Raw genomic sequence first — 26,470 nt, 5'->3', positions numbered from 1 at the left:
CTCGCCCACACAGCACACGGCCCACGCCCTCCGCCCCGGGCACACTCACCCACAGCGCACACGGCCGCGTCCTCAGGACAGCCTCTGGCCTGGCCCTCCTGCAGCACTCTGTGGCAGATGTTAATGAAGAAGTGCTTCTTTTCCGTTCCCCTCTGGCTGCCATCCACGGCTTCCCAATTCTGTTCTGGTTCTGTGATTAAAAAAAAAAAAAATCTGCTTTTAGCCTAAGGCAATGATTATTTCTGTGAGTCACACTATAAATGGCGATTAAGCCAAAGGAAAAGGCCCAAAAGGCCCAAAGCTCACCAGGCATGCGGTCACGAGACCTCAGGCACTCAGGATTCTGGACGAGGGCAGACAGAAAGCACAGAGATTCACTGAGATTCTCTGGCTTCTCACTTAATGTGGCGGGAACAAAGCCCCGAGGCCTCCCCAGGAGAGCAGGCTCCACAGAAGCCGGCACAGAGTGTGAAATCAGGAACGGAGCAGCAAACCACAGCAACCTGGGCCTCGGAAGGCAGAGTGCCACACCACTGGTAACGTGCCCTCCTCTGCCCCCAGGAAGGGTAAAGAAACCGGCCACACCAGCAGACCGGGCATGGGGCATGCTTGGTTTCTGGAAGATCACAGGACGTGGCGGTCCCCGAGCTCACACAGCCCGTGATGTGGTCCTGCACGAGCAGGATCAGACGGCACGAAGGTCACTAAGAGCAAGACCACAACAGAAGGCGTCCCCAGAACAGACTCCGAAGGAATGAAGGAGAGATGCATGTGACGGGTGTTCGGACTCTAGGGTTCCCAGGGGGAGCCCCGCCCCCCATCGGAAAGAACAGTTACTCTGAAGCACTATGTACCCAGGAGAACCCACAGATGGCCACACAAACCCCAATGAGGACAAGGACACAGGGAGCGTGTGGGCTGGCAGCTGGAAGACGGGGGGACGGTTTGGAGCTGGCACGAAGGAGTTCAGGGAAGGAGGCAATCCTCAGGGTCCGTGCGGTCCCTGCAGAAGAACCCGAGTCCCGGCAGAGCCCGTGCGTGGGCACACGCTGGGGGACTGTGTGCGTGTCTGTGCGGCCCTCGCAGGCCTCGAGCCCGTGTGTCCTGCAGGCCACAACACGGCTGGACAAAGGGGTCTCACGGCAGCACTCAGTCCGGCGTCACCCCCGTGAGGCCCGCGGAGGCGGGCCAATCGCTCACGTACACACGCGGGACGCTCGCTCCCCACCGCACAAAGCCCGTCTCTTCACCAACACACGGCGCCAGAGCCTCCCCGTGGCACCCTTCCCAGCCCAAAGGAGGCCGAGCTACAAACGCACAGAGAGCATCTGCCTCCGCGGCAGCGCACCACTGAACGCTTACAGACGGCTCGTGTTCAGAGAGCGGCTCTCCGGCACTCCATAAGAGAGGAAGTCCTTCTTCTCATGTGATGCTGTCCACGCCAGACGGGGACTCAGAGCACACGAGTCATCGCTCCTCCCACACAGGCGAATCTGTGACTTCGGGCAGGCCGTTCTGTCTACATTAAGTATTATCTCTATGCCGTTCGCTCCACGGATACCCAATTCCAGGGCTGCTAAAAAGGGTAACGCTAAAAATGTCCCGACTGCATTCAGTCTCCCTGATGGGAACCTCCGTTCTTAGCCCTCAATCTGCTGGCCCTCTAGGAAGTTCATAGGCCTGGGGCAGGGGTCACATTCACCAGGCTTGCTCCTGTGACCCCAGGACCCTGTCTGGCACCTGCCATGTGGCCAACACTCAACGCCACCTGCTGAGCAGACTCGTATACCCACAGTGGCTGGTCTTTAGATTGACGCCAGGCCTCGGTGACAAAGCTCGTCACACTGATGGGGCAAGAGACATGGCATTCGAGGCCTCTGCACCCCTCACGAGAGCATCTGAGGGTGGATGCAGATTGCTGACCTCACCTCAGAGACAGGAAAGCACAAAGTGCATCTGACCCCAGCCCCACCAGGTTCACAGGGCTGTGCAATCCCCAGGGCCCGAAAGTCCAGCTGCAAGGTGGAAACACTGCCTACTTGAAGGCACTAAGTTCTGCTTTTTTTTCACAGCAATGTAACTGACACAGAGCCCTGAACTCACTCTGCACACACAGCACGGTGACTCGACACGTGGATCCGCTAGGAGAGGCCCACCACGCTGCGTTTACACCCAGCGCCAGGCACAGACAACTTTCAACAGCTACCTACTCAGCAACAAGAATCGAGATCTAAAATAAAAATCTTTCTAATCACAAAGCTCAAGGCCTGCCCCTTGGCAGTTAGAACTCACTCTCCCAACTAGAAGACCAACGCCAACCTCGAACTGAGATCGTCTGCCTCATCATTCATCCAGTGTGACAACTGCTACCACTGCGCGAGAAGGGGGAGGCGGCCAGGCAACAATAAGGTGACCGTTAGGAAAAACGGTAAGAGCCCCTCCGAATGCATTCTCGGGGAAAGAGACGAGAGCACGCTCCCACCAGCACGCGGCCGGCCTCCACGGCGCACGGGAAACCTACCTGAGTGCCGAGCCAGCGCCGACAGGTCGTAGCGCTTTTTGTCCTCGGTGACACTGCAGAGGAGGTCCTCCTTCTCCTTCACACAGGCATACTTGGTGTCCCACGTGAAGAAGTAGGTGCAGTCCACCTCTCCAGTGAAGACTGGAGCTCCTTTCCCGTCATTACCTGTGCGTCGGAGATGGAAAAAAACCCACTCAGTGATGTGACCAAAACCTAGGGATGGCAGCCACCAGGACAGCAGTGCCAGCTGGGCGGTTAAACCCGAGTCCCCAAAGCCCAGACATCAGAGGCACTGAGAGGTGTCTCTGGAGTTTCACTCATCAACCCCTCCAGGTAGGCCTGTGTCCCCTCCATTTTGGTAAGATGGTGTCAGTGGGCCATAAGGCTGTTTACAACATATTCACCAAGCACAGGAAAGGGGTGCTAACGAGGACCAGGAGGGCAGGGCTTGCTGCGCACGCTGTGGTCGGCCCCCCAACAGGCTCGTGAACATCCTCTGGGCTCCACGAGCACAGGGGCTTTTGATGCGATTTTAGGCAAGGTGAGCTCCCTGCGATCCAGCTCTAAACTGAAAGGAAAGAGTCACCATGGACAACTGCCCCCATGGAAGTGTGCGAGGCCTACGCGGCCTCAGAGCACAGAGGCAGGCCTCCAGACGCCCTGGCATCATCGGCCCTGAGGCCCCCGTCACATGCGTGGGCCTCCACCACCCTCCCTTAACTGGCACTCTGCTCCCTGCCGCTCCAGGGAGCCCCACCAGCTCGGCTCCAGTCTGGAAGCCAGCTCTCCAGGGGTTGCTTCCCTGAGCTACGTAGCCTGGGATTCGGTGAACTCTGGTAATTTTCCCCTTACTAGAAATGCCATCCCCTCGCTTTTCTGGGCCGGTGGACCGCTGGCACACAGCCCTGCTTTCCACCCCTTGATGGATTAATAATCTTCCCCTGGACCTCCTACATGACGTGCCTTTCTTGAGGTTTGCTGCCCTGAAGTGCACGATGTTCTAAAGGAAAGGGAAATAATATTTTGTACCAAGAACAAATCATGTTTTGATTGCAATTTCTCTTAAATCTTTAATGCTGTAAACGTTATCATTATAATACCAGCAGGAGCAACCCAGCACAATCTGAGCCAGGCACTGAGCATCTAAGTGCTGCTGGGGGTGGGCTGCAGAAACCAGCCTGCGGGGTAAGTGCCTGATACACACGCTGTCATATTTAATCCTAACGCCTCAGGGCACAGGTTCAGTCGTAGCCTCGTTTCTACAGGTTAAGGGGGGCTATGTAATTTGCCGGTGGTTTCATAGCTAGAAAGCAGAAGAGCCAGGATTCAATCCCAGACAGTCTGGCCCCAGAGCCAGGCTCATAAGCATAACCACAAGGCAATACTTCCCTACACTCCTGTGGGTTTTATTCTTTTCTTTTCTTTTAAAAGCACATACTTGAAGCCACTCTTCTGGAGCAGCAGCACGCCCGGCTTCCCTTTGGACAGGGAGCCCGCCCCCTCTGGTCGGCACCCTGTGCCCTACCTCCGCTGCACTGCCCACCCAGCCGGGAACCTATCTGCCCCCTCACCCCACACACAGGACTGACGCACAGCTTACTCCTACGGGACTCATATTTCACTATCTGGAAAAGATCCGTGTTTCCCACAAGCTTCAAGTATTTGCCACGTTTCTCTTTTACCAGGTTGAGTTTACAAGTCATTAAATGAGACCAGGAATGGCTCTCCACGATCCATCCCTGCTCCGGGGCCGGTTCTGCATCCGAAACTTACTGATAATGAGAGCAAGCTGGTTTTAAACCATGAGTGTGCATTGTACCTTTGTTCTCATCAATTACTCAGTGGGCTTCAAAAGAATAGTAACCTGCGGCCCCCCAGCTCTAGGGAAAGCGGATTTCTCCGGTGGAGCCAGGCTGTCCTCTGCCTGCAGCACAGTTTCACATCACACCATCCTAAGGACAAGGCTACCTATTCTTAACTTTCCTTCTAGGGGCACAACTAAGCTACACCTCCCAGCCTCCTCGCTTCTGGGGTCAGGCCACACCACTTCGTTCTGGCCCATAAAAAATGCTGTTCCCATTCTGCCGGGTCCCCCGAGGCCAAGCGTAGGACAGCCAGAACCAGAAGGGAGAGACAAGATGGCCACGTGGAGCACAGCCCCACCCCCAGCCCCTCCAATGACCTGCACTGAACTAAAGAAAACAAACCTCTTCTGTAAAGAGTCAGTTAAATTTGTGAGCAGCTCTGTATCAGCCATTCCTCCATCTCGCTCTTTAAAAAAAAAAAAAAAAAGATTTCACGTCCTTATCTGATAAGATCACGGATAAAGATCACACCGCAGCAAACTAGATGTAAGTTACTAAAATAAAAGATTGTGTGTGTACACACACACACACACACACACACACACAAGTTAAAACAACACATTTATGCAGCTTTGAGTCTTAAAACTGTATAAACCCTAGACTCATGAGCATAAATAGTTCCTGGAGGTCCTAGGTAAGCTATAAACCACATCATATTACATAAGCAATTAACACCCATTCATGAGCAAAAACAACAGTACATTTATTTGTCCAAATAAAATCCACCAAGGAGTGTTTCTCAGAAAACTGTACATTTAAATTCAAACAAAGCAACGATGAAATAGCTATACAGTAATGCCGTCTGCTCCACAGTCTGAAATACTGAATCACAGAGCTGGAAGGAACAGCAAATACTTTATAACCCAACTCTGGCATGAGAACAGAGTCAGAACCCCTCACAAAACGTCTAGCTTTCCCCCTCCCCCACCTGCCCGCCGTCTGGTCTTCCTGCCACTCGCCTAAACCAACACAGCCTCGTGAGACATGGGGTTTTGGGCATCAGGGCGTCTCTGTCGATTGTCTGGTCTGACAAAGGCTCTGAGGTCACTCGAAGGGATGGTGGCAGGTGCCACGTTAGGGTCCCTTAGAACCATACAAAGCAAAATATTAGCAACCATTCAATAAAAAGCGGTGGGTGTATGAGTTTTCATTACAATGTTCTTTCTACGTGCACGTTTGGAAGTGAAGAGGATAGAAGCGGAGAAGACGGCCGTTAGCGTTCTCCTCTAGCCCCGCTCCTGGGGCGCTGGGCCTGGCACACGTCCTGCCCGGCGGCTCCAGACTTCATGCCCTTCCCAACAGCCTCCTCACCTGCTGGGATCTTTTGAGATCACTGCCCTACCCTCCTAGCATGCCGAAATGAGATCAGCGCGCACGCAAAGAACTCAGCCAAGTCATTTATAAAAAGCCCAGAACAGAACAAGGTCGGAAGGAGGCTGGGACCACAGGAGTCAGCCAGCAGGGGAGGGCGAGCGCCCCACAGCCTGCAGGCCTGGGGACACTGAGTCTCAAACAGGGTGCGTTTCCAAGCCCTGGGACACAGAGTAAGAAGGACTGGACGTCAGAGACATGTCCAAAAGGCTTGGAAGAGGAAAAGATTATGGAAGAAAGCTGGAAATCTGGGGAGGGCAGTGGGGTATCCAAACCACATGAGAGATGCACACACAGGCCACACCCAAACCAGGCTCGTCCTCCCCCAACCTCCAGTCCTTGGCACTCCACGCTGACCTCCAGAGAAAACCTAAGTCCTCTGCAGGACATAATGAGTTTCTCACTCTCCTTTCTGGGACTGTCTGTCTGTAGCTGCGTTCTGAGTGGGCAGCTCTGACCTGCTCATACCTGCTCACACCCGGGCCTCTGCATGAGCTGTTCCCTCTCCCTCTGTCCCACGACCATCCTACTTCTGCGCCTGGATGACCCCTCCTATGCACCCTGCGGGGCTCAACAGGCAGCACCCCCTTTCCCTAACTGCCCTGATGCTCACAGCTGCCTGCGCCCCAGGTCGCTCCTGACGAAGTCCCGGGTGCAGGGTGAGCCCGCAGCCTCGGTCCAGCCTATGCTGCCTGCCACACAGGCACCGTGCTCGCTCCCGCTGCCCTTCCGGCCTCAAGGCCTGGCAAGCGTGTGGCCATCACGGTACCGGAGGCCTCACGGGGTCTAGGCAAATGATAAGGACAAAACATGTGTTGAACAAACCCACTTGAATGTGGGAGTTATCAAAAGGGCCGGCAAAGAGAGACTTCCAGGCAAGACGAAGGTGCGCAGGAAAACAGCAGAGCTCACTGCGAAGGGAACGCGGGTGGCACCGTGATTTGAAGCCTTCCCATCTTGCTCTACCCCGGGCTCCCTCTCCGCCTGCACCCGAGGCGGCGTGAGAGAGTGTGGTGCCAATCACAGCCTCCCTGACCTCCCGCACCATCCCTGCAAGAGCACGGCCTACGTGGGGACGCAGCTGCCCCTTCCAGAGCCCCTGCTGAGCCACATAGGGACCTGCCTCGTGACCAACGGTCAGAACTCTGCCACAGAAACACACAAAACAAACAGAACAGAGAGCCAGAGAGACCCTTGGGGCGGAGCAGCCTCTCGAGGTTCTGCGGCTACACCGCCGACTGGGATCAGGCCAGCTCCAGACCTGGGGGAGCAGAAGGGGGGCTCGGCCTGCCCGCACACCGGGGGTCACAGCTCGGGGGTCAATGGACAGGACGACTCTCCCATGGGGACGGCATCCCCTCACGTCTCTACGGATGCAAGCCATGCCCAAGATCGCCGAGATATGGACAGTAGAGGGGCGCCTCAGTGGCTCAGTCTAGTCAAGCATCTTGACTTCAGCTCCGGTCATAATCTCATGGTCTGTGAGTTCAAGCCCCACGTCAGAGCATGCCTTGGATCCTCTGTCTCCTTTTCTCTCTGCCCCTCCCTTGTGCATGCTCGCTAGCTCGCTCTCTCTCTCCCTCTCTCAAAAATAAAAACGTTTTTTGGGGTGCATGGGTGGGTCACTCGGTTTACCATCTGACTTCAGCTCGGGTCATAACCTAGCAGTTAGTGAGCTCGGGCCCTGCATCGGGCTTGGCGCCATCAGCACGGAGCCCGTTTCAGATCCTCCGTTCCCCTCTCTGCCCCTCCCCAGCCTAAGAGTGGGCTCTCTCTTGCTCTCTCTCAAAAATAAACATTTATTAAAAATAAAAAATAATACTAAAAAAATTTTTTAACATACACATAGCAGCACTGCTTTCTGAAATGCCAGTGCCACTGTGACTTCAAGAAGCTCATCGGAACTGCTCAGAAAAACCACATTCTGTCTAAACTCGCCCTGTGACCTCTTGCGATCCCCACACCCAGCCTCCACTGCAGAGCCACTATTTGCAGAAAGGGTCATCTTGAAGCTTAATTCCCAAGAGAAGAGTCCTCTGGGATCACCCCCACCCGCACGGGGGCCAAGAGCAAAACCACCCCACTGGACCTGCACACGCTCCGGCGTGAGCCAGAATGCAGGACAGAAATACCTTCCCAGCAAGCCCTGTGCTGGGCCCATTCCCAAAACAAACAGAGAGCAGCGGAAAATGGAAACAGGATGTGTGTGTCGCTGGCGGGGTGGCGTGGAAGGGGTACTCCTGCCCGCTACAACAAAAAACCCCAGTCTGGGGACCAGAGGTGGCCAGCACGTGGCTCCCGGGAACACATGTGTCCCCAGCACTACAAAGAGCAGGGACGACCCTCCCCCCACCCCCGCCCCACCCCACGCCCACTGCCAGCACTCACCTGCAGTTTTATTGCACTCAAAGTTTATGACGGTCATCCGCTGGAAACCGGAGCTGCACTCGTCACCCCCAAAATATATCAAGGTGAGGTCTCCATCCGAGTACCTAGATGTTTGCGATAAACACACACAGGTCTGGTCGGACCAAGAGAGAAACCTGAACTGTTGCACGTCTCTGCATGAAGCCTTCTGAACGCCATCAACAAATCAGGCCTGACACGCAACAGCCCGCGCTCCGGCTAGCCGGGGAAAACCTCTAAGGAAATGAGTTCCAAATGTATGGGCCCATCTCTTACGGCAAAGCACTAGCTGGCTGGGAGAAGGCGCTGAAGGCTTTGCTGTGAGCACGAAATCCCTTCCCCGCTCGCTCTGGATTCCGTACAACACAAGTAAGGCCCAAGAAAAGCAGCACACAGTTTGTCTAGCAACTGCCACGAGGCGGCTTCACCTGGTGGACCCTCGACCACACTTCCTTGCAGAGAGCTGCGTTCTCACGAACGCATTCGTGACGGGGACTACCAAGTTAAGGGCCACGGGAATGGTGCTGCATGCGTTGTCTTAGTTGTTTCAGACTTTTATGCACTGCTAACAGCATTTCAGACTCTCGAACTGCCAGAGAAAAATCAGAACTCCTTAGAAACCTGCATTGTAAAATGCAAAGGCCAGAGCAACGGTAACCTGATCAAATGCCTTTCCGACAGGCTGGTTCCTTACAAAGAGCAGATGCTAAATCAAACCGCGTTAACAGAAATGGCCTTATTGGAAAGCGAGGGCTACTGACAATGGCGGTTCTCCTAAGTCAAACGGGAAAGAACGCTGGCTAAACGGGCCCACGTGTAGTTTAAGGAAAAAAGGAGGGAGGAAGGAGATGAGGTGAGACAGCCAGGTTTCACGAGAGACGCAATGCACTCGAAAATGACGTGAAGGCTGTTTACACACCGGAGGGTCTGATTCTGGTATTTTCCCGCTACTTTGACTTGACTGGGTGCGGACTTTTTCACTTGGCAAACGGCAGCGTCTTTCTTCGTACAGAAAGGCAAGTCGATTTCTCCACAGACGTTCAAGTAGAACATATATTCCTTTCCGTCAGAAGTGTAGTAAGAGGAAGGTAAAGCTAAGGAAAGGGGACGAGGGCAGGAGAGACGCTGTTACATGTGCAGGTGCTAGAAAGTGGGGGCGTTCCCTGAGGCAGGCCTGCCCCCCGCCTCACACACTCACCCCGGCGGTGGAGGCCACCCCAGCCCCTCGGCTCACGGGCCCCCCACCCCCCGCTTCTCTTCGGAGAGTCCTCACCTCTATCCTGTCTGAGTGGCTGGAGGTCGACGGTGATGTCATGCTGCTCGCTGCTCAGAGAACACGTTCTACTTTCCAGATAATCTCTGTGGCACGCATACTCAGTGACCCACTCGACTTCGTAGCGGCAATTGGATTTTGCTGTGAGCTTCGGGATGGTGCCCTATCAGGAACGGTTCCAAAGGAACAAGATTAACATTTTTACAGGTCCATTTTCTATGCTTTGGAAACACCCAAAGGTACGTTATATTCTTCTTTTGGTGAAGAACAACTCTACTTGAGACCCTTCTTGTCCCTTTCAGAGCCACGCTCAAGGTTCAGCCACCGTGCCCACCCTGAACCCAAGGTCACCTGACAGCTGCGGCCTCCACAGGCAGCCGTGACTGGCGAAGGCACGCGGTCCGTTCCCTACTCTCAACCGGAGCTTAAAGGAGCTGGCCAGACGGGCCCCCGGCTTGAGTGGAAATCACCGTGCACGTGTGTGTCTGGGCAGACCAATCCATAAGCCCTTCCCTCAGGCCTGGGCAGACCAATCCGTAAGCCCTTCCCTCAGGCTGTCAAAGACTCGGGCACACCTCACCTGAACTCAAATCAGCTCCCAGGGCATCGCATCCCCCGACCCAGAACTCTGCCACGTGGCAGGCCGGGGACTGCTCTCCCGAGCGTAAGCTCAGCCGCTGGTCTCTGGTGTGATGGGGAAGGACCCTGTGCTCCTTCCAGGCATCGCCACCCCACGACCGTTCCCCAAGCACCTGCCGCGTGCCAGGCACCCCACGGAAGGCCGGGGCCACACACACAGGTCACAACTTCACCAGCTGTGGGCAGCTGTGAGTCCAGTTCTGTCGGTCTGACTCAAAATCGAGGCTTCGACCTCTAGGTCTGGAGAACCTGGCCATTCACGACAGGGTGCTGAGGGCTAAGTGAACGAAGATGGACGCAAAGGCCCCAGCGCACAAGGTCCACACGTCGGACAGGCGCAGAGAGGGCCAACCCACCGAGACAGAAGGCCGACTAGCAGTTGCCGGGGCTGGGGGAGGAACGGGGACTGGGCGCTCCGGGCCCCAGGCTGTGACCCAGGGTGCCAGCGACACCCTCACAGCCCACTGTGCCAGAGACTGCACAGTTCTGTTCAATGCTAAGAGCTGTTACGCTGTCCTTGAAATAGGTGAATTTCACGCTATGTAAACTCAGTAAAGCTTTTTTTTCCCAAAAGATCCATATGACAGGGTGAACATTTACTAAAAGTCCAGCTCCTAGGCACATTCCACGAGCCTGTGTAAACACTTAGAAACCTTCAAATGCAAAGGTGTCCAGCTCTGTGCTGGAAATGGACTCTCCCTCCATTAATAACAAACGAGCCTCCTTTCCTAATGCCATGAAATGCCTTGTACCCCACAGAGAACAAAGGAGGGACACTCCCGATGCCCTTCGTTATGGCAGAAAAAGCGACTTCCCACGGAAAGTACCAGCAGGAAAGGGAAACACGAAGCTCCCTACCAGCTTGGAATGTCTCATCGGGCTTTAACGATTTCACCTCAAAAGGGAAGCATACGTAAATACTTCCCAGCGTTCACCTCCAGAACTAGCGTTGGCTGCCGGGTAGTCCAGTCTGTACTAAGCTGACACCACGTGGCCCTGGAAGTCTGGGGACACCAAATGGAAAGCTGGCCCGGACTCCACTTTTGTCTCCATATCTCCCCCACACAAAATGGGCCGGCTGCCAGCCCGAAACCAGACCAAATTCCATGTTCGTCTGTGGGGCAGGGGGAGCACGTTTCCCTCACCAAAGAATTCAGCTCCTCCCCCTTCATTCTGTTACGAGGAGACAGAAATAAATGAGAGGAAGGCCCTACCCTTCCTCCCCAGGGGCTACCTCCCTTCCACCAGCCCCCCGCACCTGCCAGGACACTTGAACAACAGCGGACGCGTGCACACTGCCGGGCACGGGCCCAGGGACAAGCAGACACAGGCCCTACCTTCGAGGAGTTTACAACTGTGCCGGAACTGAGGCCCGGAGGATGGGGCCAGCGCCTGTGAGTGGGGGAGGAGGGGGGAGCGCTCCCCTCCACGCCCGAGGAGTAAGACCTTCCTTCTGGCCACGCTTCTCCTACCCCAGGACGCCTGACACTCCAGCCTCTGGCCTGCACAGCATCTGTTCTCATGTCTTAGCTATGTTTCTGTAAACCAATTCGCTATTTTTACCTGGTCTCAGCCTAACAAATAACAGCCAAGAAATCACAGGTTTGAGACTATGCATATGGCTTTTCAAATACTCGTTCCCATCAGCGTTACAAAGCTAATTTTTAAAAACTCTCTCCGCGAACCACTTAAAATCATGGAACACAAACTAGAGCAAGACGCCCCCTACGTTGACACGCCATCCCACATCGACATACGCAGAGCCGCCCCCCCCCCCCCCCCCCCCGCCGCCCAGGTTGTCGAGAAACAGCGAACGCTGAGCGGCTGTCGCTGAGAGCCTGGCACATGCAGGAGAGTCTGTCCTTGGAAGCCCGTCTTCCCGGACATTCCACCAACGCACCTTTTCACGGCTCACCGTCTCCTGCCCCCAGACCCACCGCCCTGGCCCGGCCCGAGAAGTGCTCGCTCAGCCGGCCCCTGCTGCTGGGAAGCCCCCCTGAGGTCAGCCACTCACCTCTCTGCGCTCCGACGGGCAGACAAACGTGATTGTCACTGCCGGGCTGTGACCATCACAGAAGTCTAGCACCCTGGCGTCTTCTTTCGCGTAACTCAGGACAAGCCTGAAAGACACACATTCAGAAAAGAGGGTTGTAAAAGCATGAATTAATCTGCTTCCCTGAGCATTCAGCACGCTCCTCTGGGGCGGGCGGCGGCGGGGAACACTAAAATATCAAGGAAGCCGTAGTGCGAAATAACTCCAATCTCCATCCTAAAACACTGTTCTACTTAAGTAAACTTCCGTGGATGCTATTCTCTTCTTAAAAATAAATAAAATGACCATGACATGTAAATTTAAATACTGAGAAAAGCCGCCTGAGTAAGACAAACAAGAGAGGACTATAAACGGCCCGAGAAAACAAAACAAACAGCCGAGCGGCCGGCGTGTCTTTGTCCACAGGCGGCACAGCAGCTGGTGAGAGCCAGCCGAGGTCTCTCCTCTAATCCGGAGAGGGCCAAGCGTCCCGGCCGCCCTGTCCTGCCGCTACCGGGTGAGCCTGGGCCACAGGGCTGTGTGCCGGCCTCCCCACAGGATGTGCCCGCGACTCCCGGAGTGACGGGCGTGGAGCACCCCAAAACAGGTGACCTCCCTCCTCTTCTCCAGAGAGCCCCCACTTTCACTCGATGCCCACGTTCTGCACAGTCCCCCGTCCCACATGAGGCATCACCCGCTTGTCGCTTAGGACGATGGGGCGGGCTGAGCTGTGTCCCTCTAAAATCATACGCTGAAGCCTTGGCATGCGACTGCATTTAATGACAGGGTGACGGAGTGAAGATGAGGCCACGGGGGACGTGAGGAGATGGCCAGACACACCTGCTGTCGGTCTCAGACGGAGAGACCAGGCCACGGACACAAAGGGGAATGACTCGCTGACGACACAGACTGTCTACACGTCAGGGAGAGAGGTCTCAGAAGAAACCAGGCCTCCCTGCACCTCGGGCTCGCAGCCTCCAGACCTGACAGGAAACGGGTATCTGTGGCTGAAGCCAGCCGCTGGCCCTCCGTCACGGGAGCCCTGGCAAACCTGAACAGACACACGTACGGAAACTTCCGAACGTTCTTCGAGTTAGGCCAGGCTCCAGTGTCCGCTGTGGACAGAAGCACCCGCCCCGACGCACCGCCGGCTCCACGCCAGAACGGCCATGACGAGGCATCTAGCAAAGGCCCCCGGAGCCTTCCTGTCCCAGTCAGGAAGCAAGCTCTGCCTGCTTCAAGGACACGAGAAACCACCCCTCTAGGGAACGAGGATTGTGGGCCCAAAACCAACTTCCCGAGTGACGTGACACGGAAAACACCAGAATATCGGAACACACGTTAAGGCAGGAGCTGTCTCATGAACGGAATACATGGATGGGTGTGGGCTGCATCGTGATACACGTGTTCAATGGCCGTAAAGACACAGGATCCGAAAATCAGCAAGCAAACCCGCCTACGTGACATACAGCGACGTCCGGGGACTTGAGGAGCCTGCGCGAGGCAGCGATCCTGCAGGCACCTGCTGGGGGTGACGGGCCCCAAGAGCACGCTCACCTGTCCCTGCTCACGAGCTTCAAGCCCTCCTTGGGCTGGCCGACGTCAAACGTCTGCTCCCCCCTCACCAGGCAGGCGGCGGCGCCAGGGGGGCAGCCACGCAGCTGTGGACTCAAGTCCCGTAGGGAGTCTGTAAAACACCACAAAGGACGCTGAACAAGGCTGTGCACCAGGCCCGGTAATCACGCTTAACCTGAGGCACAGAGTCCCTTTAAAAAAAAAATTTATCAAATTTTGGAAAGTCCCCGAAGTAACACAACGTAGACATCTGGAAACAAAACAGAGCTAGGACCAAACCCCACCCGGAGATGTGGGCGCGCCAGTGACTGCTCTGGACGCGTGGAGTGAGAACGGCGTCTCCCGCCCTGCACGGCTGTCGGAAGAGCAGGGAAGGAGCTCGCACTGCACCTGGCAGGGAAGAGGTGCCCAAGAAATAGGGACTGCCGTGCGATCTGTACAGAAGGAACGCACCCTCCTCCTTTCCCGAAGACCCACCAGCTTCAGCATCATCCCCTCCGCCAAGCCACGCACCACCCAGCAAGTGCAGGCACTCCATGGATCAGCAGGAAGGTGAGGACATTCGTGGAAAGAACCTACAGGCAGTTCTGGGTTCAAATCTGTCTCGCTGTCTCTGTAAGTCTGCTCCAATCGCACAACTGTCTGACTGCCGGGACCTCTCCCGCAGGTCTGGGGAGCATTAAAGGAAAGAATGCCCTGATGTACCGGGAACACTGCTCGGGCCTCAGTGGCCACCATGGCTGCCCGATCCCATCCCACCGCTGTACGTTCACCACTGCGGGCACCTCACCTGGCATCGGGTTTACAGGCTTGCCTGGCACGAGCCACCTGATAAGCCCCATCCAGGGCTGGGACTCAGTGCCCAGCACGGGACAGGGGTTCAAAAAGTCTCTCCCCCATGAAGCAGTAAACAAGGCCCAGCCTGGTCTTTCACTAAAGCCTGACTCATCAGAGACGGACGGCTGCCCTTTTTTCTCCAGTTGGGACAGGAGGTGGCGCCTGATGATGAAAAGGTATGTGTATCATTAGGCTAGACCGTGAAACGTGGCAAGGGGACGCTTTTAGTCCACACCGGGGCCCCGTGGTGCCGCAGGCTCCCTGCCCGCCCCGCGTCGGCAGACCCACTGGCATCCTGAAGGCAGGATGGGAGGCAGGTGGCCGGGGTGTGCGGGGTCAGGCACACGGTGGCGACAACACCACAGCTGCTCATGAGGTTTTCGGGCCACCGTCAAACAAAGTTTGAGGCCACTTCCTGGGGATGGACGGTGTCTGGGCAGTAACTGGTAAATCGAATTTTTTTTTAATTTTTAAATTTTAGATTTAAAAAATTACTGTGACTCAAAGTCCTTGACGGTCAATTCAAACTGCCAGAAATCAAAAAGAAGAAAAACTTTCAGGGTGCCTGGGTGACTCAATTAGTTAAGTGTCCAACTCTTGATCTCAGCTCAGGTCTTGATATCAGGGTCATGAGTTCAAGCCCCACATTGGGCTCCATGGCCAGCGAGGAGCCTACTTTACAAAAATAAAATAAAATAAAACTTGGGGCACCTGGGTTGCTCAGTTGGCTGAGTGTCCAACTTTGGCTCAGGTCTCGATCTCCTGGTTTAGGAGTTTGAGCCCCACATTGGGCTCTGTGCTGTCAACCTGTCAGCAGAAAGCCCACTTCAGGATTTTCTGTCCCCCTCTCTCTGCACCCCCCTGCGTGCCCTCTCCCAAAAAATAAATATAAAAAATAATTATAATCTAAAAAAATTTTTTTAATGAAACAAAGATTTTTATAAGAATATCTCCACTGAATTCAGAGAATCCTCAAAATAATAAAAAGACCAGGAATCTAAACGTTTTCGAAGCTAAGAGGGCATATTATTTCAGAATTCAATCATCTCTAAGACTTTTCAGCTTTAAAATCAAATTTGAGTTACAGACCCATTTAAGACAAAGACTCTGTCTGCTTTTTCTAAAAAAACATTAAAAGCTGTCCTTGGAGAACAAAAGAATGACGTAAAGAGCCTGACACACACAAAAATCTAAAACTACCGCTAGTCACATTTAGTGAACCATGTATATGATATACTCACTTTTTAAAACTGTTTGAAAATTATCAAAATGGTGGGGCACCTGGGAGGCTCAGTCAGTTAAGCGTCCAACTCTTTAATTTTGGCTCAGGTCATGATCTTGTGGTTTGTGAGGTCAAGCCTTTGCATCGGGCTCTCTGCTGACAGTGCTGAATTCTCTCTCTCCCCCTCTCCTCTTTGCTCCTCCCCCCCCTCCCTCACCCTCTTTCAAAATAAACAAACTTGAAAAAAATCAAAATGGTATATAACGTTATTTGTACAATTCAAAGAATAACTGTAAACTCACAAACCTACCACCCAGACACCCCCTCACATTCAGAGTTTCTTTTTAAAATTTTTTCTGAACTCAGGGACGCCTGGGTGGCTCAGTGAAGTTAAGTGTAAGACTCTTGGTTTCGGCTCAGGTCAGCATCTCACAGTTTGTGGGATCGAGTCCCGCATCTGGCTCTGTGCTGACAGCATGGAGCCTGCTTGAAAGTCTCTCTCTCCTCCTGTCTCTGCCCCTCCACCACTAATGCATGTGTTCTCTCTCTCAAAATAAATAAACTTAAAACATTTTTTGAAAATTAAAAAGAACCATTTTCCCCCAAACTTCTCTAAGGCCAAAGTCCCACATGCTATGTGAGAAACAGGAACTTAAAGAAAACACTAAAAATGATCTCTTTTGTTAGCTGGTCACCAGCACGATTTACCGGGGACACGGCCGCCGCGTGCATGGCAGAGACACTCCTCGGCCTTCGGGACGAAAACTCCTCGGCCCTGCAGAACGCGCAGAGCTGGGGTTAGAAACTGCAGCCAGAACAAAGGTTTATTAGCAAAAGTTCCTAAGCTCCATTTAGATGAAGACCATTTACAGCCTTCAGTTAACTGAACAAAGATACCCCAGCTTCTCACACTGCTACTGGCACCTGTTGGAGAGAGCCCGGCAAGAAGCTGGTGTCACAACCAAGTTCCCAAGGTCACTTGACCCTCCTTCTCTCCCCTTCGCCCAGCCTGCAACACACAGCCGACAGGCAGAGGTCCGCAGAGCTGGTGAGAGACCCTCCTCCCCACAGCCCTCCCAGGAGGGCTGACTCACCAACTGCAGCACACCCACCCTATCCGTTCTCCCCACGTCTCTCTGGAAGTCAGTTATGGGAGAACCCTGGAACCAACGTGTCTGGCACAGAGAACACACTGGGATGGACCAACAGTCCGGATAAAATCTGCGACGGGATCAGAACTGACTGCGAGCCCAGGGGTGAGGTTGTGCACAGAGAACATCTTCCTGGCTTCCTCAGGGGGCCTACGCAGTGACGTGGAGATTCGAGCTAGGAATAATGGCAGAAAGGCACAGACACTGAAGCCTTCTAAGAAATCCTTCCCACCACTGCCCCTGAACCTACCTATGTCTCTACAGACGTTGATGAACAGAGAAGTGTCCGGGTCAGAGTCATCCACCAAGTAGCCTCCGCTAATCTTGATCAGTGGATTTAAATCGTGCTTCTTGAACTCTCCATCAAAAACATAGCACGGCACCTAGAAGAGAGGAAGAGAAACGGTCTTCGACACACATGCTCTTGCGCTACTGGCCGGGTGGGGCCTCTGGCCAGCGTCATGTAACACTCATCTTCGCTGCTCAGGGTCTATCAGGCCGAGAGGGCCCCCGGTGACGACAGAAACAAAGCAAAGGTCGACAAGAGCTTCGGCTGCCCTGTATTTAGCGCCACCATCCTCCCCTAGCTACTGCCCTTGCCCGGCAGCACACTGCTGGAACCACCCCCACGTCCTTTTCCTTCACAGCGCTAATGTGTACTTCCGGGCACTGCCAAGTGCCACCTGGTCAGCTTTCTCCCACGAGAGCGTAAGTGCCCTGAAGACAGGGACTCTGTCACTGCTGTAGCCCTGCGCAATGGGCCTAACTTAGGACCTTTCTCTCATCTCTATGGACTAACGTCTCCTTATTTTTAAAATTTCAAGGAACCCACTGGAAGACCATGTGCTTTACAAGGTCCACCTATTTCTGAAGGCAAAGCACTCAAACCCAGAGATGCACCCAAGAATAAAACATGCTCTGTTCATCCCATCAACACCGTGTACCGCCATGTCTTTATGGAAATGCCCATTCAATCGCCCTGCCAAGGGATACCCAAAAATTCACATTCTTGGCAATCATTTTTTTAATGTGTATTTGTTTTTGAGGGGGGAGGAGGGAGAGAGAGAGAGAGGCAGAAGAAGAGGGAGACACAGAATCTGAAGCAGGCTCCGAGCTGACAGCAGCGAGCCTGGCGCAGGCCTAGAACTCATGAACCGCAGGATCATGACCTGAGCCAAAGTCGGATACTCAACCAATGGAACCACCCAGGAACCCCTCAGCGATCATTTCACAGTAATCTGCTACATTGCTTTCAAAGGATGGTTTTCCTAAAATTGGAAAAAAGACTGAAACTATTCACAAGCAGATCTATATAACAAAAATTAACTTCTTGCTACTTAGCTAAAAAGTTGTTCTTGGAAAGATGCTACCAAACCCACAGGAGTGCTCTGACCTACTGACCCTTTTCCCCAGTCCTGTTCTCAGAGATTCGCAGAGATCTAATGGATCAAATCAAACCACCCCGGGGGACACGTGAACTCCCTTCAACCAGACCTCAGAAGCAAACTCTTCCAACGGCCACACCCACGGTCGGCGGCCCCTCTGATGACTAAGGGGGCCGGGGCCTCCGCTTGGGGGACACAGGCACACAAAGCCAGCAGCAGGGCCAGAAGGCCAGACACCAAGGCGCACACTGCATCCTGCACAAAAGCAGCCAGAGTGAAAGGTACTGCTGCAGACAGTGACCAGGCTGCAGCGAGAGAGTGACCATGCCGTCCAGAATTCTGCAAATTGAAAGCCTGTCCTCCTCTGGCTGGTGGGTGGGCGTGGGAGGCAGGGAGCCCCTCTCTAGCTACAGAAGGGAAGCCTGTGAATGAACGGTGCACACAGTCGCAAGGAAAGTCAGCGCCACGTGTGAAAGAACTCGTAGTTCCAAACTAGCTCCGTTTCACCAAAAGGCTCGAGAGATTCCAGGAAACGAGGTCCACAGACAGCCGGTTCAAGGCAGTTCTGGCCGGCTCGCTACTCCCGGAAGGAACAGAAGACACGCCTAGCACAGCGCCCCACAGAACTGGAGCGTGCATCGGAAAAACAGCGAGGGCTCCTGGGGAAAGTCCTCCCCACTTCCTGCTCCGTGGAGCGGAGCAATGGAGACATTCATAAGAGCAGGAATGTAGCCGCCGGGAAGGAGGTTGTTTGCCAGCTTCCAACCCCACACAATGAATCAACCTTGTTAGCGCTGTACGTATATTAGCTGTATTTATGTAACTCTGGTAAGAACGCGAGCAGGCCAGTTCTAAGTTTCCCGTGTTCTCGAGAGGGCCACGGTCAGGGGACGTACACCCATGACATTTTAAAGAAATTATTATCTTTACCAAAAAAAAAAAAACAAACAAAAAAAACCAACCAGAATCCACTAGACAAGCATTGTACCGCCGGTGCGTAAAGCCAGTGTCGGGGGCCACGTTGACGTCTGCCCGCCAAATGATTCTAAATCTGCCAAGGCCACACTGACAGCAGACACGAAATGCAAAAACCACATCTGGTTGGTTGGGGGGTTTACATGAAGCGCTGACCAGATTTTGAAGTGATACCATAGCTTGTAAGGTGGAATCAAGTCTTACCAAAAACAGAGAAGAGGAAATCCACTTGATTACGATGTGCTAACAGTGGCGGCACTGCTTTTAGGCGGCTTCCTGCCTCAGTTTACCTGTACCCACGGCAGGATGAACCCGTGGTGTGGCCCTCCACACCATAGGTCTATGGGTTCTCTGAAAAGCAAGAACCTTTTCAAAATTTAATGAAATTCCTACTTCTTGGTGCAAGACAGGCCCTCAATAAATGAAAAGTGAATGAATAAAGCGCTGGCTGCCAACCAGACCTAAAGAGAGGATCGCTGAGGCCACAGCGCACAGGGCTCGCGCACCTCGTGCTTGGCTTCCAAGAGAAATGAAATGTCACCGTTTGGTGAAAAAAATAGGGCTCTCCCTCTCCCTTCACATACCAAGACCTAATTCAGAGCAGGGGCCACTCAACTTCCTATAAAGAGCAACACAGCACGTTATTTTAAGCTTTGTAAGTCACATAGGTCTCTGTTGTTGTTCTTTGCTTTCTTTTTTACAATCCTATAAAAATGTAAAATCCGTTGTTAGTTCCGGGGCTGCACAAACACGGGCCAGGGGGCAGGATCTGGTCCAGGATCTGTAGCCTGTGACTTCTGATCTACAACACAACTGCTATTTATGTATTTATTTTGAGAAGGGGTTTTCCCCCAGGTGGAGGGAGACACAAGTGTCAGCTCAGCCAGGCGAGGTAAGAGGAGGCACCGGTGACACTGGGAATATGGGCTGGGAGACCAGAGCCCCAGAGGGCACCCGAGGGGCCTGGGAGGTCTGAGGCCCCACAAGAGAGCAGGAGGCACGTGACTGCGGCCCTGAGATGCTTTCCCCACCATTCACCAATGTGTGTGGCAAGGAGCTTGACCTAAGCGTTAGAATTCAAGGTTTAATTCTAAGACACGCCAGTGTCATTCTCTTAGGCATTCATTCCTCCCCCACCGGAAACTGCTCTCTGGATGAGTATTCCTTATGCTCTTTCGTGAGACGCGACATTTTGCCTCTCCTGCTGTCCTATCGAACTGTCTTTTCTTTAAAGACTGTTATATTTGAGAGACCACTGATAATTTATTCTTTATAACTGAATTTGGCTTTACCTTTAAAAAAGAACCCTCTCTCTTCACCCTCCTTAAATGGCATGTCTTAGGCCATCGTGGAAAATCACGAATTGCCCCTCATCTGTCGGTTCCCAGAACCTGAGAGAGTCTGCGAAGCCAATCCTTCGGAACACACAACTATCAGAGAGACGTGAGACTGATAATGACGAAGGCTATGGTCTAGGTGAGCCCAGGACACCAACTTTCTGAGCCGGGATGGTGCGAGGAGAAGCGGCAGGGGAGTGCTGTCTGCTCTGGCCGCGCCAACTTCGGAGTCCCTGGGCTGGGGAGACGGTGCTTCATTAATCGACAAGAATGACCTGAGCAGGGGCGCCTGGGTGGCTCAGTTGGTTAAGCCTCCAGCTTCGGTTCAGGTCAAATCTCATGTTCATGGGTTCGAGCCCTGCGTCAGGCTCTGTGCTGACAGCTAGCTCAGGGCCTGGAGCCTGGTTCAGATTCTGTGTCTCCTTCTCTCTCTGCCCCTCCCCCTCTCATGCTCTGTCTCTCTCTGTATCAAAAATAAATAAAACATCAAAAAAAAAAGTAAAAAAAAGAAAGAATGACCTGAGCAAACACCAGAGACAGAGGGGAAGGAGCGACGGGAGCCGTCTGAGTCTCCAAGGTGAACTGGCAGGAAACTGAGGCGCTGGGACCACCTGGCCTGGACTCGGGAAGCACTCAGAAGCCACCCCACAGCGGGGACAGGGGCCAGTGGGGAGAGCGAATCGCTCGACCACGGCAGTCACCAAGTTGCACAGCCCCAGAAACCAAGAACTGACCAACTAAGGAGCCAGTGAGCCAGTCCATTTCTAATCCTATCCTGTGGTATTTTAGATGCTTTGCCCTAAAAATAAGAACCACCGGCTCATGTTAACAATGAAATCGTATGGTTCTCTCTGCTCAAATGGAATCTGAGAACTAGAAAAGATGTTCATCCCAAAAGGTTTGTGCCGATAAGTCAACTCTTAAAGGTCCCAGAACGTCAAGCACATGACCCTGAGTCCCCTTGTTACCTCTTTCTTGGCTTTAAATATGTCTTTCCTGCAGGCTGCAGAAGTCCTCCACTCGAAGTAGTGCACACAATCTGTTGCAGTTACAAATTCAGGAGTTCCCTATTTTTAAAAAAAGTAAAAATAAGTTACAGTACTGCATATTGTAAGGCTTTCTCCCCCTTAAAGTTAGAAACAGTAAAGGCTAATGAAAAATTTAAAAGCAGAAAGAAGAGGGGGAGGAGGGAGCACACAACTGTTTTAGTTAATCAAGGTCATCAAGAAGTTCCCAAACCCAAAAATCATGAGAAAAAAGCTTCGTGAAATCACGTTGGAATTTTGGTATAATCGGTCCAAAACTGTTCTACTGCCCCAACTATGCAAAGCACAGTAAACTCATGGGATGCAATCCTCGGAGCCCTCCACTCTCACACTCCAAATGTTCTCTTAACCAAATGCCAACAAACTCAAAGCCAGAAAATGTGACCTCATACTTCCTGTAAGCTGAGGACAGAGGCCCATCTGGACCTGACCAAGTTCACACACCAGCCTCGCTTCAGACACCCGCACACTCAAGGGCAGCCCCCTCACCCCCAACAGACTGAAACCAAGGTGGACTCCGAACTGGTCAACTACAGCGCAGCTACGTGATACTGAATTAACGCCACACCCCCACCCGCAAATCTAGGGAGTTCTTCCCAATTCTGGTTCTCGTATGGTGAACACAGAATTCTTGAAGGAAGTTAGTTAAAATTAAAGCAGCAGCTAGCTTATTCTGTAGCACAGACCTCCATACTTCATACCACTGCAAAACAGATCTTTTTCCAAGCTTTCAACATAGACAACAGTGCAACTGACAGGCTGGTCCAAAATTAACAATGTAAGTTCTATTTTTAAAGTTCTTCAGAGAAGACATTAGAGGCCTGAAGATGCAACAGTCACAGCACCAAATTCTAAAATGATACTTTAAAGCAAACTGGTACCCACATGAGTTTCACTCAACCTTACTTTTCTAAGCGCTTGCGTTCTTACTCTGATTAGAGAACATTCGTAAGCCTTGTATATAAATTACTTCTCCTGAAAGCTAGCAATTATTCACTGAAAGTCCCTTTCTAAATACTAGAGATTAAAAGCAAAAACTCATATGCAATATCCAGAGCGTAAGAACAAACATCATGCTTTAAACAATCATGTCCCCTTTTGATACTAATAACACTCAAAAACATATTATTAGTGGCCATTATCCGCCGGCCAAGGCTTCTCCTAGATAGATGGTGGTCTCTCCAATTTAATGCAAATGAGAAAACAAAAACCTTCCTTAAAAAACTAAGTATGTTGTCCTAAAAACTACCAAATTAAAATGCTATGAAAAGTTTTAGGAAAAAAATTATGCCTGCAATGTAAACATTCAACAGTGTTTTGAGTCTAAACACACTAATCACCTTGAATTGTAGTTGCACACAGGATGTAGGTCAAGTTTCATTTAAAGCGGTAACTATAGCCTAGGGTTTGTTTATGTATTGGTTCTTAATGGTGATGGCATTTTGGTTGGGGTTGCTGTTTGCGTTTTTAATTTTGCTCACTTATTCTTCCTGGAATAACACTATGGCAAGAATGTCCAACAGGCAAACATTTTTAACAAAACGAACATTATAAAGTGACTCTGTGTGGACTCACCAAGGTTTTCCCACATAAGAAGGTGATGCTACTCTGGATTTTGTGATTTTGGTTTTGCTTACAGGTCTCTGTTGTATTGAATTCCAGAAGAGATCTAGTTATAGTTTTTGACGAAGAATCACCTATTTGGAAAGGAAAGAGCGTGAACAAGCTATAAAACATTCATGACCATAAAGCCATTTCCAAGCATAAGCAAATTAAAAGTGGTACTATAATTCATCTGAAAGCTCATAAACTTAAAGGCTGTCCCTTCCCCAGACTTCTCCATCTGAGGAATGGCATCTCCATCCACCCAGCTGTTCAAGACCCAAACACATTACATCTGAGTCCTATCTTTCTCTCATCGACCACATTAAGTCAGAAAACTCTAATGGTTTTCCCTGCATCTCAAATCCATCCACATCTCTCCGCCTGTACTGTGGCTACTACTAAAACCACTATCGTCCCTCACCTACACTCTGGCAGTAGCCGAGGGTCAGTCCCCCCCTTGCTCCCTCATCCCTCACCATCCTCCCTCCCCATCCACCTTGATTAATAGGATCTTCAAAAACATGAATCAGAATATATAACTCAACAGCTCAAGTTCTTCAATAAATTCCCATCACACATCAAATCAAAAATTTTTCCCTTCAAATTTTTACTTAAATTCTAGTCAGTTAACATGTAGTGTAACATTGGTTTCAGGAGTGGATTTAGTGATTCATCATTTACATAGAAAACCCAATGCTCAACACAGATGCCAGCCTCAAAACTCAAAATTCTTTAGAATGGCCAACAAGTGGGGTGATTACACCTCAGTCTGCCTGAGGTGTCTTACTATATTAATATCACTATATTACTATATATTACTATAGTAATCCAGAATAAAATGTCCATACCATATGAAATGCTAATAACTGGTACAAGAAAATTACGACAGAGAGCACAGACAGGTATGTGTGAATCATACCTTAAAATATAATAGAGTTATAGATCAGAGGGCAAAGAAGAGACTATTCAACAAATGGAACAGGAAAAAAAGGGAAAAAGATAAATATTGGATCCCTACCTACCACCGTATATGAAAATCAACTCTCAAAAAATTAAATAAACATCAAACACCAAACTTTAGAAATCTTGGTAGAAAACCTAGTTATCTTTTAGATCTCCATGTAGAAAAATATTTAAGACCCAAAAGCATTAACTCTAAAATGTCAATATATTTGACTTACTAAATTTAAATGTTTACATTCATCAAAAAAAATAGCTTAAGGAAAACAGAAATAAGTTCTAAACTGGGAGATACACAGAACTGGCAAAGAACTGACATCAAAAATATATACACTTACACATCAAAAAAAACCTTTTTTTATAATCCTAGAAAATGAAACAAAATAACCTCCAGCTGAAAGAACATACAAAAAGAAGACAATAAGGAAAGACCCACACCTAGTCTTGTCATGGGGAATTTTAATATCAAACGTAAAGAAAAAATTCTAAAGCTTCTAGAGAGATAGAATAGGTCACATGCAATAGATAACCCAATATAAAATGAACCAGGTAGGATCAAAGGGGAGAAAACATGTCAGTAAATACGTGAAGAGACATGCAACACCCCTGGTGATCAAGGAAGTGTGTACTGAGTCCACATGGCATACTGATTACTACCATTCCAATGACATAAGTTAAACACCAAACGTTGGGGATAAGACAGCCTAGCAACTCCTTCGCTGCTTCGGCACCACATCATGTCCAAACATCCGTGTATCCTGTGATCTACGTACCCAACTCTTAGGTACATACACAAAAGAAAACCATGCACATATACGTACAAGAACCACGTGAAAGAACATCTGTTTTTCACACTAGCAAAACTGTGGAAACAACCCAAATGCCCATCAATAGAACAATGGATAACTTATCTTGGAAAGAGTCACACAATATTACAAAAGTGTTAGTAGGAACACAACACAGTGAAAGATAACAAACAATGCGGCCAGTCTTTAGAAATGTAGTATTGCTGTTAGCACTCTAAGTCCCAGAAAATTACATATAGCATGATATACACTTCCTATAAAGTTAAAAATATTGTGCACCCACACACGCGCACGCACACACATGCACACGCACACACACACAGACCTTTGAGAGGCAAAGACAAAGAGACAAAGGGAAGAAAATGTCAAATATAGACTAATTATTACTATATAATAATATAATAATTCTATAAGATAAAAGGAGGTGAGGAAAACAGAGGTAGTGGTTATTCTCAGATTCCTAGACTTCGTTAGAGATGGGGCTCATGACATGATCCAAAACAACTAATTAAAAAACAGAAAAAGGCAAGCCCATGGATTAATTATGACTACGTATCATGAACTCAGGATTATAACTGGTCCATTTCGATACAAATATCTGAGATCTTTAAAAGAAAAAAAAAGAAAGGAGGAAGAGGGGGAGGGATCAAAATTAAGTGGCCATGGAGAGAGAAGAAGCGGTTTCAGAGCTGCCCCCGCGGCACCAGGCTCACAGTACATTGGTTCTTTCTCCAGACTGCCTCCCTGCCTCCGTGAAAAGGTCCGCCTCATTCATTCTCTCTCCTAAAACTCCCAGAATCTGTCTGAAAATCCTTTCCCTCGACCAAAAGACCACAGAAGCCTTACGGAGTCTCCGGGACCGTGGACAGCGCCCCGTGGACAGCGCCCATGAGCCCCGCCCACAGCAGGCGTGTCCAGGGCCAGGAGGCGGGGCGGGGCTTCAACGCGCCCCTGCAGCGCTGCACTCCAGGAGACAAGCAGGGCGGCCAAGGACCGCAGGAAGCGGCACACGCTGTGGCCAGAAGGGGGCGCTCATAGGCCACAGCCCCCACCCCACCCCCACCTTAAAGACCCTCCCCCGCGCCTCCTGACCCCCCACACAGCGGCCCCTTCCGGCCCTGTGCCCAGAGCTCCTGGGGGTTCCTCATAACAGCTGGGTCCGCCCTGAAAAGAAACCGCGGAGGGCCCTGGCTTCGGGCTGGGAGGGATCCAGCCAACCGCTGCCGCCGCGGCACTGGGCACCGTCATCCCTAAGCGCCAGGCCCCCATCAGCATCGCACCCGCCTGTCCACCTCGCCTTCTTCCTCTGCCCACTCCACCCGGTGGCCGGGACCGGTTGCCAACCGGGGCATTCGGGGAGAGGCCGCAGCGAACCGCGGCAGACAACCGCGGCAACCGGCCAGCCTGGCCGTCCTCCCCGGACGAGAGCCGGGCGAGGACTGCGGGGCCGCGGCCAGCACGCCA

At 51.6% G+C, this 26,470-nt stretch overlaps 1 protein-coding gene across 1 annotated transcript in view; it reads right to left on the bottom strand.

Moving 5' to 3' along the window:
• IGF2R (insulin like growth factor 2 receptor) overlaps window positions 1-26,470 on the bottom strand; it is a gene marked incomplete at its 5' end in the record, with an annotated part of 98,190 nt that overhangs the window by 46,347 nt on the left and 25,373 nt on the right. The window contains 10 exons of the mRNA XM_029943265.1: window positions 50-190; window positions 2,522-2,686; window positions 8,146-8,249; window positions 9,083-9,257; window positions 9,437-9,599; window positions 12,090-12,195; window positions 13,665-13,794; window positions 17,143-17,275; window positions 21,558-21,656; window positions 23,211-23,332. Coding sequence (XP_029799125.1) covers window positions 50-190; window positions 2,522-2,686; window positions 8,146-8,249; window positions 9,083-9,257; window positions 9,437-9,599; window positions 12,090-12,195; window positions 13,665-13,794; window positions 17,143-17,275; window positions 21,558-21,656; window positions 23,211-23,332 — 1,338 coding nt within the window. The remainder of the gene's footprint in view (window positions 1-49; window positions 191-2,521; window positions 2,687-8,145; window positions 8,250-9,082; window positions 9,258-9,436; window positions 9,600-12,089; window positions 12,196-13,664; window positions 13,795-17,142; window positions 17,276-21,557; window positions 21,657-23,210; window positions 23,333-26,470) is intronic.

Source organism: Suricata suricatta, chromosome 7, assembly GCF_006229205.1.
Source record: "Suricata suricatta isolate VVHF042 chromosome 7, meerkat_22Aug2017_6uvM2_HiC, whole genome shotgun sequence".
NCBI lineage: Eukaryota > Metazoa > Chordata > Mammalia > Carnivora > Herpestidae > Suricata > Suricata suricatta.
This window is presented reverse-complemented; position numbering and strand designations above follow the sequence as displayed.